The sequence below is a fragment of the Scylla paramamosain genome, chromosome 42 (genome assembly GCF_035594125.1).
Source record: "Scylla paramamosain isolate STU-SP2022 chromosome 42, ASM3559412v1, whole genome shotgun sequence".
Taxonomy (NCBI): Eukaryota; Metazoa; Arthropoda; class Malacostraca; order Decapoda; family Portunidae; genus Scylla; species Scylla paramamosain.
The window spans coordinates 5,590,001-5,605,000 of NC_087192.1; the positions used below are offsets into that span (position 1 = coordinate 5,590,001).

At 41.5% G+C, this 15,000-nt stretch overlaps 1 protein-coding gene across 7 annotated transcripts in view; it reads right to left on the minus strand.

The window, feature by feature from the left end:
* The window catches only part of LOC135093210 (agrin-like), a 503,425-nt gene that overhangs the window by 38,376 nt on the left and 450,049 nt on the right, over positions 1-15,000 (minus strand). For all 7 annotated transcript variants that reach the window (XM_063992187.1, XM_063992185.1, XM_063992186.1 and 4 more), the window contains one exon: positions 14,258-14,486. In XM_063992187.1, coding sequence (XP_063848257.1) covers positions 14,258-14,486 — 229 coding nt within the window. The remainder of the gene's footprint in view (positions 1-14,257; positions 14,487-15,000) is intronic.

Here is a 15,000-nt window from a genome sequence, read left to right on the forward strand (position 1 = left end):
CCCACCAAAAATAAAAGATAAATAAATAAAAAATACAAGTGCATTTTCCTTCAACAAAGTAACGGAAGAAAAAAAAAAAGAAGGGGGGTGGGGGAGGCACTAGGTCATATGCGCCCGTGTCACTGTCCAATTACCTGCAACGATTAAAATAAAACTAAATAAAAGAGCGGTTCTTTCGTTCTTCTATGTAAATTTATTTCCATTCTCTGCTTTTTTGCATTTTTTTTTTCGGTAGCGTCGTGTCTGCCTTGTGAATCTTCCATCGCTTATTGATTTATTCTTCCTTCTCTTACTGATTTCTTTCTCGCATTAACTTTATATACTTTTTTCTGTCATTCTGTATTCTGTATATCATCTTTTTCTTGTCCTTCCTCGTGTTAATTTCTATAAATGTACGCGTCTTTGGGTAAACATTCTCTCCTTTAATGCCTTTATTCCTATTTCTAGCTTAAATTTCTTGTAGTTTTATGACTTTTGTATAAATATTCTCTCTTCTATACATTCACCCTTTTTCTCGGGTCAATTTCTTATACCTTTATGGCTTTACTGTAAATTTTTCCATCCATTCCTCAAATATTCCTCCTTCTCCCTCACTTCACAGCAAAAAGAGAAGACAAAGAAGAGAACTGCCCCCTAAAATTCCTAGTTCTTTACTTATCATTCATAAAAAACCGTCACCTGTCCTACAAGTGTTTGGCGTCACAATATAAAAACACAGAGGATTAACTAACTGAACACTGTGTCATTGGTTTATTCAGGCTGCGCATCAGGCAATGTGTCAGTCGGTCACGGTTTGTCTGTGTCTTTTCCCCTCAGTTCATCACGGCGCGTGGCTGACCTACTGCGGGGTGATATCAGCTCCTGAGGTAATTATGGGTGGACTCAATAATTCATGCAGTCAGTAGGTCAGTTCATTTGTCAGTTGGGATGTGTGTTGCTTAATTTTTGATGCTTTTTTTTGTGTGTGCTGAGGAGTGTGGCCAAGGATACTAAAAGGACAAATCTAGGAGGACATTCACCACCTTAAAAAACGTTGATTAATAGTTGTGTATCTTTTTCTGGATGTTTCTAGTTACTATTTATCTGGGTACTCTCTCTCTCTCTCTCTCTCTCTCTCTCTCTCTCTCTCTCTCTCTCTCTCTCTCTCTCTCTCTCTCTCTCTCTCTCTCTCTCTCATTTCATTTCCAGTCTTTCATCATAAACTTCTGTATTTTGCCTGCTATCTCTACACAATCCTCTATCTCCTATCCAGCTCTCTCTCTCTCTCTCTCTCTCTCTCTCTCTCTCTCTCTCTCTCTCTCTCTCTCTCTCTCTCTCTCTCTCTCTCACCACCATCACCCGCATCTAATCCTAACAAAGCCTCACTCTTCCCCATTTCCACTTCAAGACAACCCCAGCAAGTACACGCATCCCCAGCAAGTACCGTCAGTCTAATACCATCATGACACAAGTCTTGCATCAAAGCCCCCAAGCAGAGGTCATTGCTTCCACCCGACCTCTCGCACCGCCCCGCTCCAAGGATTACAACGAGAATTACCAGGTAACATCCATGGAAGCACAGAATCATAGACACTACCTTCCTTTCTTTAGATGCCAGTGGTGTCTGTACAAGCTGCTTTGTCTTGTGGAGGAGGAGGAGGAGGAGGAGGAGGAGGAGGATTGGAGTCGGTGTTAAGAGACGCAGCTCCATCGTTGGCCAGAAGGAAGTCGAGGAGAAAAAGGGAAGAGATTAAGTGAGAAGACAAGGCTTTTCATTAGACACGAGCAGGAGGAGGAGGAGGAGGAGAGGAGGCTGGGATATTAACACTCATTGTGGGCCTGGATGACAAAGTTTTAATAATTGAGGAGGAGGAATAGAAGAAAGAGAGGGAAAGAGGGAAGTTGCGTGACAAAATAGCCAGGAAAGAAAAGTGAAGATGGTGATGTTTGTGGTGATCGAGGCTCCAGGAATTGTTCATATACTCGTAAACTGTCTTGTTCCCCAGTTAATATTTTTTTTTTCAGTTTTGTTGTGGTTTCAATAGCCCCAAAGTATGTTTTTTTCTTTTTATTCTACTGACTTATTTATTTTTTGTTTATTCTGTGGTGATGTGAACTGTTGTGAATATTTACTAATGGTGATGATAGTGGTGGTTGTGAATTGGTGGTGGTGGTGGTGATGGTGACTTAAGTACTGGTGGTGGCTATGTGTACTTGTGACGAATGTTGCTACTCTTGCACTCAATCTTTCCCTTCACTCCTCTCTTTTCTTGTTAGTTCCTTTATCACCCATTCCTTCATCTTTTAAGTCTCTAATCTCTCTCTCTCTCTCTCTCTCTCTCTCTCTCTCTCTCTCTCTCTCTCTCTCTCTCTCTCTCTCTCTCTCTCTCTCTCTCCTGAAACCACAAAAAGATACAATAGAAAAGAAACAAACCTTTAACCCCAAAGGTATTATTTCAACAAGCAAATGCGTTAATACAATCAGAAAAAAAAAAAAAAGAGGAACGAACAAACGAACACAAGCCGATAATGAAAACAATGGGATTTATAAGGAAAGGGGGAAAGTAATCTTAGTTTCTCTGCTCGTCCAATCAGCCATTTAACCCTTTAAGTGCTCGACAATTTCTTCTTTAATCATGAACAGCTTTTTTGTCAAATTCGCGTTGTATTAAACTTGCTTAAATATTTCCTTAGTCTAAAAACAAACTTCGCTTCTCTCTTTTGTCTCTGTCTCCACGTAAACAATTTTCAATAATGCACAGGTTAATGAATGACGTCCACAGCAGTAAAAGGGTTAAAATAACTCAAGTATCCCCCCTCAGTAAGACGTCAGGTGAAGATGCTCTTTCGCTCTTTCAGATCAGGGAGTTTGGCGGGACTTACCATGCCATCCCCAGTGATTAATGCGGGATAATTCTCCTCTTCTTAAATGTACGTTGTCAGTCAGAGAACAGACATTTTTACAGATATCTCTTAATTTTCATATTGATTCTTTACTGTGCTTCTGCTTCCTTGAGTTTTGGTGAGTGTGTGTGTGTGAGAGAGAGAGAGAGAGAGAGAGAGAGAGAGAGAGAGAGAGAGAGAGAGAGAGAGAGAGAGAGAGAGAGAGAGAGAGAGAGAGAGAGAGAGAGAGAGAGAGAGAGAGAGAGAGAGAGAGAGAGAGAGAGAGAGAGAGAGAGAGAGAGAGAGAGAGAGAGAGAGAGTGGGGCTCTTCTCGCTCATAAACATCCTCTGTATCAAATTAACAGGTAAATTAATTAACGAGGGTTCTCGGTATCACTTAAAACTTGTACTTCACTTTCTAGACCAGAAAAGTGAAATTTAAAAATTGCATTAACTTATTAACTTCCAGCTCCTCTCTCTCTCTCTCTCTCTCTCTCTCTCTCTCTCTCTCTCTCTCTCTCTCTCTCTCTCTCTCTCTCTCTCTCTCTCTCAATTCCCATTTAGCACTCCACTTAACAAGGGGGAAGCTAAAATTACACTAAAGTGATTTTCATTCAGCGATTTGTCACGAAAGATTTGGCGCCTAGATTCCTTTCACTTGGCCATGCCCTCCTTATCTTCCCCGTCTTCCTATAATGAGGACGATAGGAAGGAGGCGTCCTTCTGTTGAGCCTCCTTCGGGTGCAAAAAAGTAATCTCTGGGTACATGATACTGTACTTAGGACGATACACGCTTCTCTGTCAGACTTTTCACCTTCCTTCCTTCCCTCCCTTGTATATTCACTCACTCGCTCTGTTTCTCTCACCTAATTCCTTATATCTTTCTAACTTTACTGGCCTTGGTTATTGGGAGCAGTAGGTGAAGAGGAGCCTTCGTCTATGCTATTCTATTTCCATCACTGTATGTTAGATAGCATAGTGACCATAAACAAGACCGTAAGGAGAATTAAATCGACTGCAGCTTTTTTTTCATTTCTTTGTGTTCTCTCCTTCCGATATCTGCGTTTCCTTCTTCGTTTCTTCTCTTTGACCTTCCTTTTCTTTCTCCTTTCTTCTCTTGTCTTGTGTTAGTGTAAAGCTGTCTGATGCGTCTCTGGCTGCCGGCTTCTCTCTCTTTCTCCGCCTCTCTCTTTCCCCCCGCCCTCTCTCTCTCTCTCTCTCTCTCTCTCTCTCTCTCTCTCTCTCTCTCTCTCTCTCTCTCTCTCTCTCTCTCTCTCTCTCGAGGAAACACACGCTTGCAACAAACGGGGTACATAAATTTTGGGTATCGGTGTGGAATAAAACTGAGGATGACAAAAGTGGCTTCATTCATGGCTATGGAAACTCTCTCTCTCTCTCTCTCTCTCTCTCTCTCTCTCTCTCTCTCTCTCTCTCTCTCTCTCTCTCTCTCTCTCTCTCTCTCTCTCTCTCTCTCTCCACAGACTCCATACTGCAAGCCTCGAGTTGACAAGTGAGGTATATAGGATTTGGTTTTCTTTGCAAGGCTCGTTACTTCTCCGCTGGCCGTGCGTGGCGACTCTCCATTCACTCGGCTTGGGGTTCTCGTTCCTGCTTCATCGTGGTGGATAAACTTTCTTCACGATTTCAAGTAATGTTCTTTGGTTAACTCGCACGAGAGAAGGGAAGGGGGAAGGGAGTAAAGAACTTTATCTATGGATGTTAAGTGTAAATGTGGGTATGTTTTTTTTTTTTCTGTACAGTAAATTGTTTTGCATGTCTGGAGTGAGTTATGAAGTTTGAAAATCATTAATAATCGTCCTTTTTTAAGAGGACAACAAAGTGTGACAAAGAATAGAAAAAAGAAAAAAAAAGAAAAGGCCCACTGAAGACGGCAGTCCCAAAAGAGAATTGTCAAAAATAATATCCAAAAATACAAATGGACACATCACGTACCAAACTTCATAGTGGATACGGAAATTGAGTTATGGCGCCGCAACAAGGAAGTTATATGTATAGTGCTGGCTTGAGTTACCAGGAATCGCTACCTCTCCCACATGGAAATTACTGCGAGACGAGATCTAATTCACTTAAAGTCACTCGCCCAAAATGAACTGAACCAAGAACCACAATCTTTAATACGTTGTTTCTTGCATGACGCTTATTTCTCACTCATTCACGAGATAATTAAAGACACTAATTACTTCCACAACAGCAATTAGAAACAATGAAGTAGTGAGAAAGAAAAAAATGCTACTTAGCTCTTTTAAACCTCAATTTCATTCACAAAACATGCAGCAATACGATATTTAAAAGCAAACAAACTCTGATATATAATCCTATAGCTAAACAGTCAATTAACTCGTCAGCAGTTGGCTCTTTTCAACCTCCATTCATTTATAGAAGACAAAGTGATACGTTCTTTCAAAACCAAACAAAACACCCATACATAATTATCGAAATCCTAACGTTTAAGAGTCTATTAGCTCATCCGTAGTTCCGAAGCCAAATAGGGACGCTTTCCGAACACTCTACCGTTCAAGGGGATAATTACCGCCATCAAATCGCACATCACTGATTGGGTTCAATTTAATTTAGATCTACTTCAGTCTCCTTTACGATCCACCTCCTCTTCTCCACTTTGGCCGTCCCTCACTACCTCCCTCTACGTATCTACTCACATTTTCTCCTCTTCCTCTTCTTCTTCATCATCATCATCATCATCATCATCATCATCATCCTTATCATCCAATATCCCTCAAGATCCAACCTTTAGATTAACATGACCAGGATTCTTCTTTTGGCAGTCGTGAAAGAGAGAGAGAGAGAGAGAGAGAGAGAGAGAGAGAGAGAGAGAGAGAGAGAGAGAGAGAGAGAGAGAGAGAGAGAGAGAGAGAGAGAGAGAGAGAGAGAGAGAGTTAATAAGCGTAGAGAGGTGAGAATAGGAAAACAGAGAGAGAGAGAGAGAGAGAGAGAGAGAGAGAGAGAGAGAGAGAGAGAGAGAGAGAGAGAGAGAGAGAGAGAGAGAGAATGAGGGTCTGAAAGGGACTAAGAGCAGGAGTAACTTTAGTGGGCGAGCAATCCCGGGCCGAGTTGGAATAAGGCTGAGCTCTCCAGATGAGTGGTCAGACAAACAGAATATTTAGGCTGTACTGAGTCGAATCGAAGCCTACGAGAGTCCTTTATGAGGCTCACTGTATGCATAATCGATGAGCTCACTCTATTTGCATTTTTACTTCCCCTCTAGTCTTCACTCTCTCTCTCTCTCTCTCTCTCTCTCTCTCTCTCTCTCTCTCTCTCTGCTACTCGTGCGCTTTTTTCTCTCCCGTAGTCTTTGTTTTGCTTTCTTCTTTTTTTTTTATTTCTGAAACATTTCCATTTTTCTTTGCCCATTTCGTTTTCATTTGTATTCATTTTCTTATCTATCTTGTTTTTTGTTTCTGTCTGTCTGCCTGTCTGTCTCTCTATTTCCTTCCTCTCCCCTTTCTTCCAGCCTTTTTTTATCAGTCTCCCTAAAGCCACAACTTTTTATGTGACATTCTGATTGTATATTTGAGTGTCAATCTCTCTCTCTCTCTCTCTCTCTCTCTCTCTCTCTCTCTCTCTCTCTCTCTCTCTCTCTCTCTCTCTCTCTTCCAACGGCTCTCTGCTCTTCCCAAAATTTTCAAAACCTATTTTCAATTGCAAAACCAGCTTTCCTACTTCGAGTTTGAGAGAGAGAGAGAGAGAGAGAGAGAGAGAGAGAGAGAGAGAGAGAGAGAGAGAGAGAGAGAGAGAGAGAGAGAGAGAGAGTTGGTAACCTTTCGGGGTCAACGCATTCTGTGCCACACTTTACACAAGCCGAGGGAGACACTTGCGCTTTGTTACTTTACACTTTGTTATGCTAAAGTGTGCTGCTGCCCGCTGCCTCTGACTTGCATTTCGTTTCGCAGTGTGTGGCGTGTGGTGCAGGGTGGTGGTATGGCTGCAGAGGGACCATCGATGTGTGTGTGTGTGTGTGTGTTTATTCTCGTATGGTCCTGTCTGTCTGTCCTTCTTTCAATACTTCTACTCGGTTGTATATATGTATACTTTCATTCGGGAAACTGTACTTTTTGTCATTCATATCATCTTCCCTTTCCTCCTTTTTTTGTGGCTCCTAAACATTGTGTGTGGTTGGAGGAAAGGGAAGAAAGACATGGGGGTGCTGCAACGTGCATGTGTTGTGTTGGGTTATGTTTCTGATGCTGGAGGAACGAAGTAAATCTAGATATCTATATTTGCATTCAAGAAACTACTTTTCCTTTGTCATTCATATTCTCTTGCTTGTGTGTGAATGAGGGAAAGGAGAGGATGTGGGACGTGTTGCAGCGTGCGTGTGTTGCGTTGCGTTGTGTTGTGTTGTGTTTACGATGCAGCAGGAAGGGATGAGGCGTCAAGAGGAGTGTGAGAACAAGAATGTGTGCGTCTGAAAACTTATGCTGAGCGGGAGGCGTGTGGGGAATAAGAACCGCACGGGGATCTTGGTCCAGTGTGGCGTGGCGGGGCCTGATGTATCCCTGTTCTCTTGTGCTTTGTGTATTGGTATTCTTGCTGTCTAGGTTTAGTGGCTGTATTCAGAAACGCCTTGCTTTCTCACCACGACAATTTTCAAAGACCACAGAAATTATTAGCCTGGTTTTCAAGTGTTTCCCTCGTTAATAATGCAAAAATCTTGTTCATCTCTCACTAGAACTGTATAAACTATCCTAAAAAGCAGTGTAACATCATCTAAAGGCATTTGGGAGTAATAGAGGTGGAGCGCAGGAGCGTTTCAGAATATGGTGGATGAATACTTAGTTACATACACTGTTACCTGTAAAAAGTGTCAGTGTTCATACGCGGCGTGATAAGCCTGGTATTTTGCTGTGTGTCGTGTGCATGACATCCTGTGTCGCGATCTCAGTGACGGAAAATATAAGGAATCACACGGCCGGCAGAAAGAGAAAGAGAAGTGTCGCGGATAAAGGCAGTAATATACACCATTGTTTGTGTGAGTGGTGCGGCTTAAGAATTGATGAAGACAGGAGAGAGAGAGAGAGAGAGAGAGAGAGAGAGAGAGAGAGAGAGAGAGAGAGAGAGAGAGAGAGAGAGAGAGAGAGAGAGAGAGAGAGAGAGAGAGAGAGAGAGAGAGTTTGAATATAGAGTGCAAATGAAGGGATACGTACTAGTGTTGACTGTGGAGGAAGGATGCAGGCGTGGAGTGATTGGAAGAGACTCGTGCAGTTTGAGATGATAAAACCAGCGGCGGGAGAGGTGCTGGTGGTGGAAAGTATGTACTGAAGAGAAGAAATGTGAGCACGGGAGAGGAAAGCCAACTTCTGTACGGTTTAGTTCACGTGGATGTCTGTTGTGGATGAGATGGAATGTTGAAGACAGTAAGAGAAAGAGATGCATGTAAAGATTTGTCAGTAGGAAAGCTTCTTGTTAGTTTAGAGGTGTTGAAAAGGTACACTCTGAAGTTGTAATATGTAAAGAGTATTGTCGAAGTGAGGATAGTGATAGTAATGGTGATGAAAGTGATAGTGGTGATGACGATATTGATGGCATCGTATCTCTAGCATCATGCAAGAAAATACCCATTCAGAAGAATAAGAAAACGCCACAAGACATCAAGATAAGGTTTAAAAGATCAAACATCCCTTTACTCACCAACCCCACAAAAAAATAATAATAAATAAATAAATAAATAAATAAAAAACTCACCAATCCCTCAAAAAAAAAAAAAAGAATCCCTGAAAAAAAAGAGAGAGAGAAAGAAAACGAGTAATCACAAAAGGTGGCAATCAGGAAACAGGCGACACAAAACTGAGAGAGAGAAACAGAAAAAAATTCTCATCTTCACACAATGTCCCTAATGGAGTGAAAAAAGAAAAAAAAAGCGAGAAAAAAGTTCCGGAGATCGATTCCTCTGAATGTGTTTCGAACTTGATTTTTCGCTTACTTTTTATTTTTATTTTTATTCCTTTCGTTTTTTTATTTTTTTTTATTTTAACATCTTAATATCTTTGGTCTCTCTACCACGCTCCAGTCACTGTCAGGCAGTAAGAGAGAAGAGAGAGAGAGAGAGAGAGAGAGAGAGAGAGAGAGAGAGAGAGAGAGAGAGAGAGAGAGAGAGAGAGAGAGAGAGAGAGAGAGAGAGAGAGACCTGAGGCTTATCAATACGCGATTCTGAAGTGGAATACACAAGAAATGATGCCTTTTCAAACCACAGAGAAGATTTAAATACGCACATACACCTTACCACACAATTAAATATTTTACGATATAAAAATACTCAAAATGGACCTAAAAAACAAACTAGTTGAGCTCCACTGCCTCACGAGGTCAATGTCTCCACGCAGCGCGCCATCAGTAAACACTAAGCTGTTTTTTACGCTCCCGTGCTGAAGGATTGGGAAAGCTTGCAGTGTATTAAGGTTTCTAATGCATGTTTTGAACGCCAGTAATATCTCAGTTTGTTATGAATGAAAGCAGGACTACAGCTGGAAATATGGAAAAAAATTCGCCAGGTCCGCATGAGAACTTCAGGAAAAACAATTAAATTATATAACTCACTTTTGCGGCTGTTTAATTATTTATTTCATTAATTCGTGATGTCATAAGGAAATCATGTAAAGCCAGCTAGTTAAAATATCATTATATGAAATATAAGTAAATATAAATGAAATACAGCATCTCTCAATAACTGGAAGGCTCGTGGTTTGAAACACTTTGTTCTCTCATAAGTTATTTTCAGATTTCACAGAAATGATGAGATTGGTTCTTACAAGTCTTTTCTCACTGACGGTGCATAATTCTTGTTAAATTACCACTAGAATCATACAAACATGCTTGAAAATCTTAATAACTTCCACAAAATCTTTTAAAACAAGTCGAGATTATTCGCCGGAACTTTCGAGATTAAAATCCACAAATACAAAATGAAAATAATACAAAAATACCAAGATTAACTGTAAATACACGAGTTCTGTAAAGAACAAATACATTCCTAATATTCCATTCCATCTTGCGCATTGATAAATAGTCCAGATTTTTCAAAAAGGAAAAATTCTTAATATTTTGTGACCCCTAAAGATATCTAAGATTTTCAAACAGCAAATACACTCCTAATATTTTTCCACGTATAAAGTACCACAGGTTTTCAAAAGGAAACACACTCCTAACAGTATTCTCCAACAAATATACCAGAGATTTTTAAAAAGGAAACACTCCTTATATTTCTCTCTTATAAAGATGCTAAAAAAATGTAAAGAGAAAACACTCCTAATATTTCATCTCATATAAACACAAGACATTCCATCCCGCATCATGATAAATAGTTAAAGGATATTTTCCCTCTTATAAACACGAGCCATCCCATCCCGTATCGTGACAGCGCTGGCCTCGCACTGCCCGCAGCCTTCCGTGAGTTACAAGTAATACCATCAATTCTGCCCGGGTCATTACAACGCAGTGGCGGAGATGAACAGCACCGCCGCCACCAGCATGCGTCACCATCACGCCCGCCGCCCGCCGAGCCCCGTATGAGCGAGCGCAGCGTGACCAGATGAACAAGTTAATTATTCCTGTCCGCCATCGTTAAGCTGCTCATTCATCCCTGATACACTGCCTGCTTTCACCGGGTATTTAATTAATCTTCTCTCGTGTGTATGCAAGCTTCCCGTGACATCCAGAAGAGGAGTTGATATGTGAATGGTTACCGGCAGAAGGTTTGGTAAGGAAAAGGAATACAGGGAAGGTAATTCTTATATATGAAGTAAAGGTGATTACAGAATTAATCTCACGTAAAAATAAATAAATGAATAAATAGGTTGATATACAGTAAAATCTCTCTTATCCGGCATCAACGGGACCGCCGACATGCCGGATACTTGAATATTGCCGGATACTTGAATAGAAGTTAAATTATGTCCACAATCACCACCCTACACTCACGCATCTTACCGTAACAAAGATCAGCTGATCTTAATCAACAGCTGATCTGATCAGCTGCTTAAGTGTAAGCACAACACGCTTCCTCTTTTCTATAACTTTAGGCATGATGAAGGCGTCAGGCGATTAACAGTGTACACGCGGGACTGAGTCACTGAGTAAACACAGTGCAGTGGGCCGCGGGTGGCGCGAAGCAGTGCGCTCTGGTGGCGTGGGGACAAAGTATGCCTCGCGCGGGAATTTTAATCGATTTTATGAGTACACATTGATTTTTTTTTATTGATTCTAAGCCTCGGGGAAAAATGTGCCGGATACTTGAAGCTGCCGGATACTCGAATGCAGGATGAGAGGGATTTTACTGTATATTAATAGCCGCAGAAAGAAAAGGTTTAATAAGAAAAAGTAATCCCTGGATATAAAGAATAAATGGATTAATTTTGTCACGTATGCAAAGCTTTCATGATATTCAAAGGTGGAGTTTATATATCAGTACTTACAGATAAGAAAAATCCTTTCTTTTATTTACTCTTTAGATTAATTAGAGGTACACCAGCTTATGATTCACTCTATTTCCTTTTCTTTCCTCTATCCTTTCTATGACCTTAAATTTCTTTCCAATGTGAATGCAAGTGAGCGAATTCTCCATTTCTTCTATTTTCTCTTTCGATTGACTGAACACGCACCACCTTATAACCAACTCTACTTCTTTTTTCTATCCTGTGGACAATCTGTGACTTTAATTTCGTGTATACATCACCCCGGCAACCACCACTACCACCACACAAGACGTAAGGTAGCTTAGAGGACCTAAAACTCCGGGAAAACCCTTTAATCCACATAAGCCAAGCGTCCAAACCCGAGCCACGCACCTAACATCCAACACACCCGTAAGTCTCACGATTCCCGCCCACCGACCCGAGACCCGGCGCCGCCACCAGCCCCTAATCCCGCCCACACGTGTAATCTTCAACTGGCAACTCTGTGTTCCTCCCTCACTCAGCTCATGATCCAACTGCGTCCTTTGTTTCCGATTGTGGTTGTTGCTTCTGATCCTCAAATTTTCACCTCACTTTTTGTTTTCTTTAGTAAGGATATGTATGTGTGTACTTGTCTTTCTTTGGTTTGTATTGGACGAGAAGGAGGTTTATTTGTACACACGTTGTTTAGTTACTCTTGTTCTTACTGCAGGGGTTATTACTACTACTGTTACTGCTACTACGACTACTACCACTACTACCACTATTATTACTTGTGCTGCTACGTTGGATATGTCGATTTTTCACAAGACGTTACTGAACATAAGTAGTAAATTCGGAAATACAAGCAGCACAAGTAATGGTAGTAGTAGTAGTAGTAGTAGTAGTAGCAGTAATAGTAGTAGTAGTAGTAGTAGTAGTATATACAAAAACATTTAGTTACAGCAATAATCGTAGTAACAGCAACATCAGTAGCAGCAGAATTATCATAACAGCTATCATTATCACAGCAGCAATAGCGAGAATGTAGCTATAGCTCACATCCACTCCTCGCCGAGCATTTGAAGAATAAAGAGCTTACGAGTGACAGGAAACACGGGATAAGAGGAAAACAAGACGAAGGAACGGCGACAATAAAACACAGGCCAGGAGTAAAAGAAGTCACAACACGACTGCAAATCACGACCCGCGGCACAAAGGAGGAGGAGGAGGAGGAGGAGGAGGAGGAGGAGGAGGAGGAGGAGGAGGAGGAGGAGGAGAAGTTAAAAAAGTAAAATAAAGAAATAAACTACTACTACTACTACTACTACTACTACTACTACTACTACTACTTCTGGGTGCTACTCTACTACTACTACTATTACTACTACTACTACAATTACTACTACTGCTAGGAAGGGAAAAAAAACAAAGACAGAAATGACGATGACAAGAAGAACAAGAAAAGAACAAGTTGAAGAAGAAGAAGAAGAAGAAGAAGAAGAAGAAGGAGAAGAAGAAGAAGAAGAAGAAGAAGAAGAAGAAGAAGAAGAAGAAGAAGAAGAAGAAGAAGAAGAAGAAGAAGAAGAAGAAGAAGAAGAAGAAGAAGAAGAAGAAGAAGAAGAAGAAGAAGAAGAAGAAGAAAAGACAGCGAAGAGGAGAAATTTCTCTCTCTCTCTCTCTCTCTCTCTCTCTCTCTCTCTCTCTCTCTCTCTCTCTCTCTCTCTCTCTCTCTCTCCCTTGTCCCCCCCCCAGCACTTCCCTATCTCTTTTTCCTCCTTCCAATTTCCCTCACTTCCTCCACTGCTTAGGACCCCTGCAGGTGCTAAGAGGAAACCAAAACTAGGGAAAGGAGGTTAGGGAGACGGTGAGGAGATGGAGAAGCGATGGAGAGCGGAGATAACCCGAGGAAAGTGATCTAGTGTATCCACTTGAAGGAGAGGTAAAGGAGGCCCCGAATTAGGATCATGATCAAGTCGAGTTTATCACCGTGAGTAGGAAAGAGAATATGTTGTAAGGAAGATACGAAGGTTTGGTTAGGTATGAGTTACGGGTGTGTGTGTGAGAAGAACGTAAGCATAGTATTGTATAGAAGAAAGAGATATGAAATTACTTAGGAGAAAGAGACTAAATTAGAAAGCATATAGCCACATTACATCTGAGAAAGACTGATATAAAATTGCATGGTGGGGAAAAAAAAAAGAAGAAATTCCCTACATGAGAGAAAGAAACATACACATAAAATAAAATATAAGAGAGACAGCCATAAAAATCAAATGGGAGGAAGACAGAAACATAAAATTACATTGAAGAAAAATGGAGGCAAAATTACACGAGAGAAAGAAAAACAGACACAAAATTACAAGAAAGAGAAAGAAGAAAGACAAACATAAAATAACACGGAAGAAAGACACAGGCATGAATTACGAGACACATAAAATTAAATAAAATCACCACTCGTCCAACAAGAACCAAATTAAGAGAGAGAGAGAGAGAGAGAGAGAGAGAGAGAGAGAGAGAGAGAGAGAGAGAGAGAGAGAGAGAGAGAGAGAGAGAGAAGAGAGCGTTGGTTTCGGTAAGTATTGGTCGAGTGAGGCATGAGTGGGTTAGCGGAGAGGATATCAGCGAGGCGTGTACTGGAGATTAGTGGGACGTTAAAACAGGAGGAGAAGGAGGAGGAGGAGAAAGAAGGGAAAAAAGCTGAGGAAAAGAACGCTAAAAGAATTATCATAAGGAAAATGTTAGAACGATGAACAGGCAGAAAAAAAAAAAATCCAAATTTGACAACGATCCCTCATACACTGACGATGAAGAAAACGATGACACAGCTACAAACATAACACAAACACAGACACAGAGTTAGTACACACGTTAACCCAACACCAACAAATCAACAAACTCCTTGGGCCTTGCATGACTGTTGGGGAACTTCTACTAACTTCCACTAACTGACGGTGCGGGGGCTGCGTCAATTAGCGCTGGCTACTCACCACACATGCCACTGTAGCGGACCTTCACGTGCTGCTGCAGGAGACACGAGGTCCTGGCCAGCTCACATTCACTGCTGTAGTCCGTGCCGTCAGACCCACAGACGGTGCGCCGGGAGTCGTTCTGAGGGCAGTGGGAGATGCAGCGACAACCCGTGCTGGCCATCCTCCCCCGCGCGGCACTCAGCGCCCGCTCGGCACTGCACGCCTTCGCACGGGTCCACGGGGGTTTCTGGAATAGAAGAAACAAGAGTGAGAGTTTAACTTTAGGCACAAAACACGAGGCTTGTTTAAGAAATAAAGAGTGAATGAGAGAGAGAGAGAGAGAGAGAGAGAGAGGAGAGAGAGAGAGAGGAGAGAGAGGAGAGAGAGAGAGAGAGAGAAGAGAGAGAGAGAGAGAGAGAGAGAAAGCATACACGTTAATTTTCACCACAGAGAACACGACTCGTCTAAGGAAAAAGAAAAAAAAGAAGAATGAAAAAAAAAGGAAAAACACACACTAGCGAAAATTACTTTACATTAACTGTCTTACATAATCCTCCTCCTCTTCCTCTTCCTTCTCCTCCTCCTCCACTTTCTCGACTTCCTCTTCCTTTTCCCCTTGCAAAGACGAGGAGAGAGAGAGAGAGAGAAAAAAAAAATAAACACGCTCTCATTAGCAAGTTAATACAGAGATACAGCAGCCAGCAAGGGCTCGGCCAAGGAGAGGCGGCTGAGGACCCACCAAAGGAAGCACTCGCTAATGA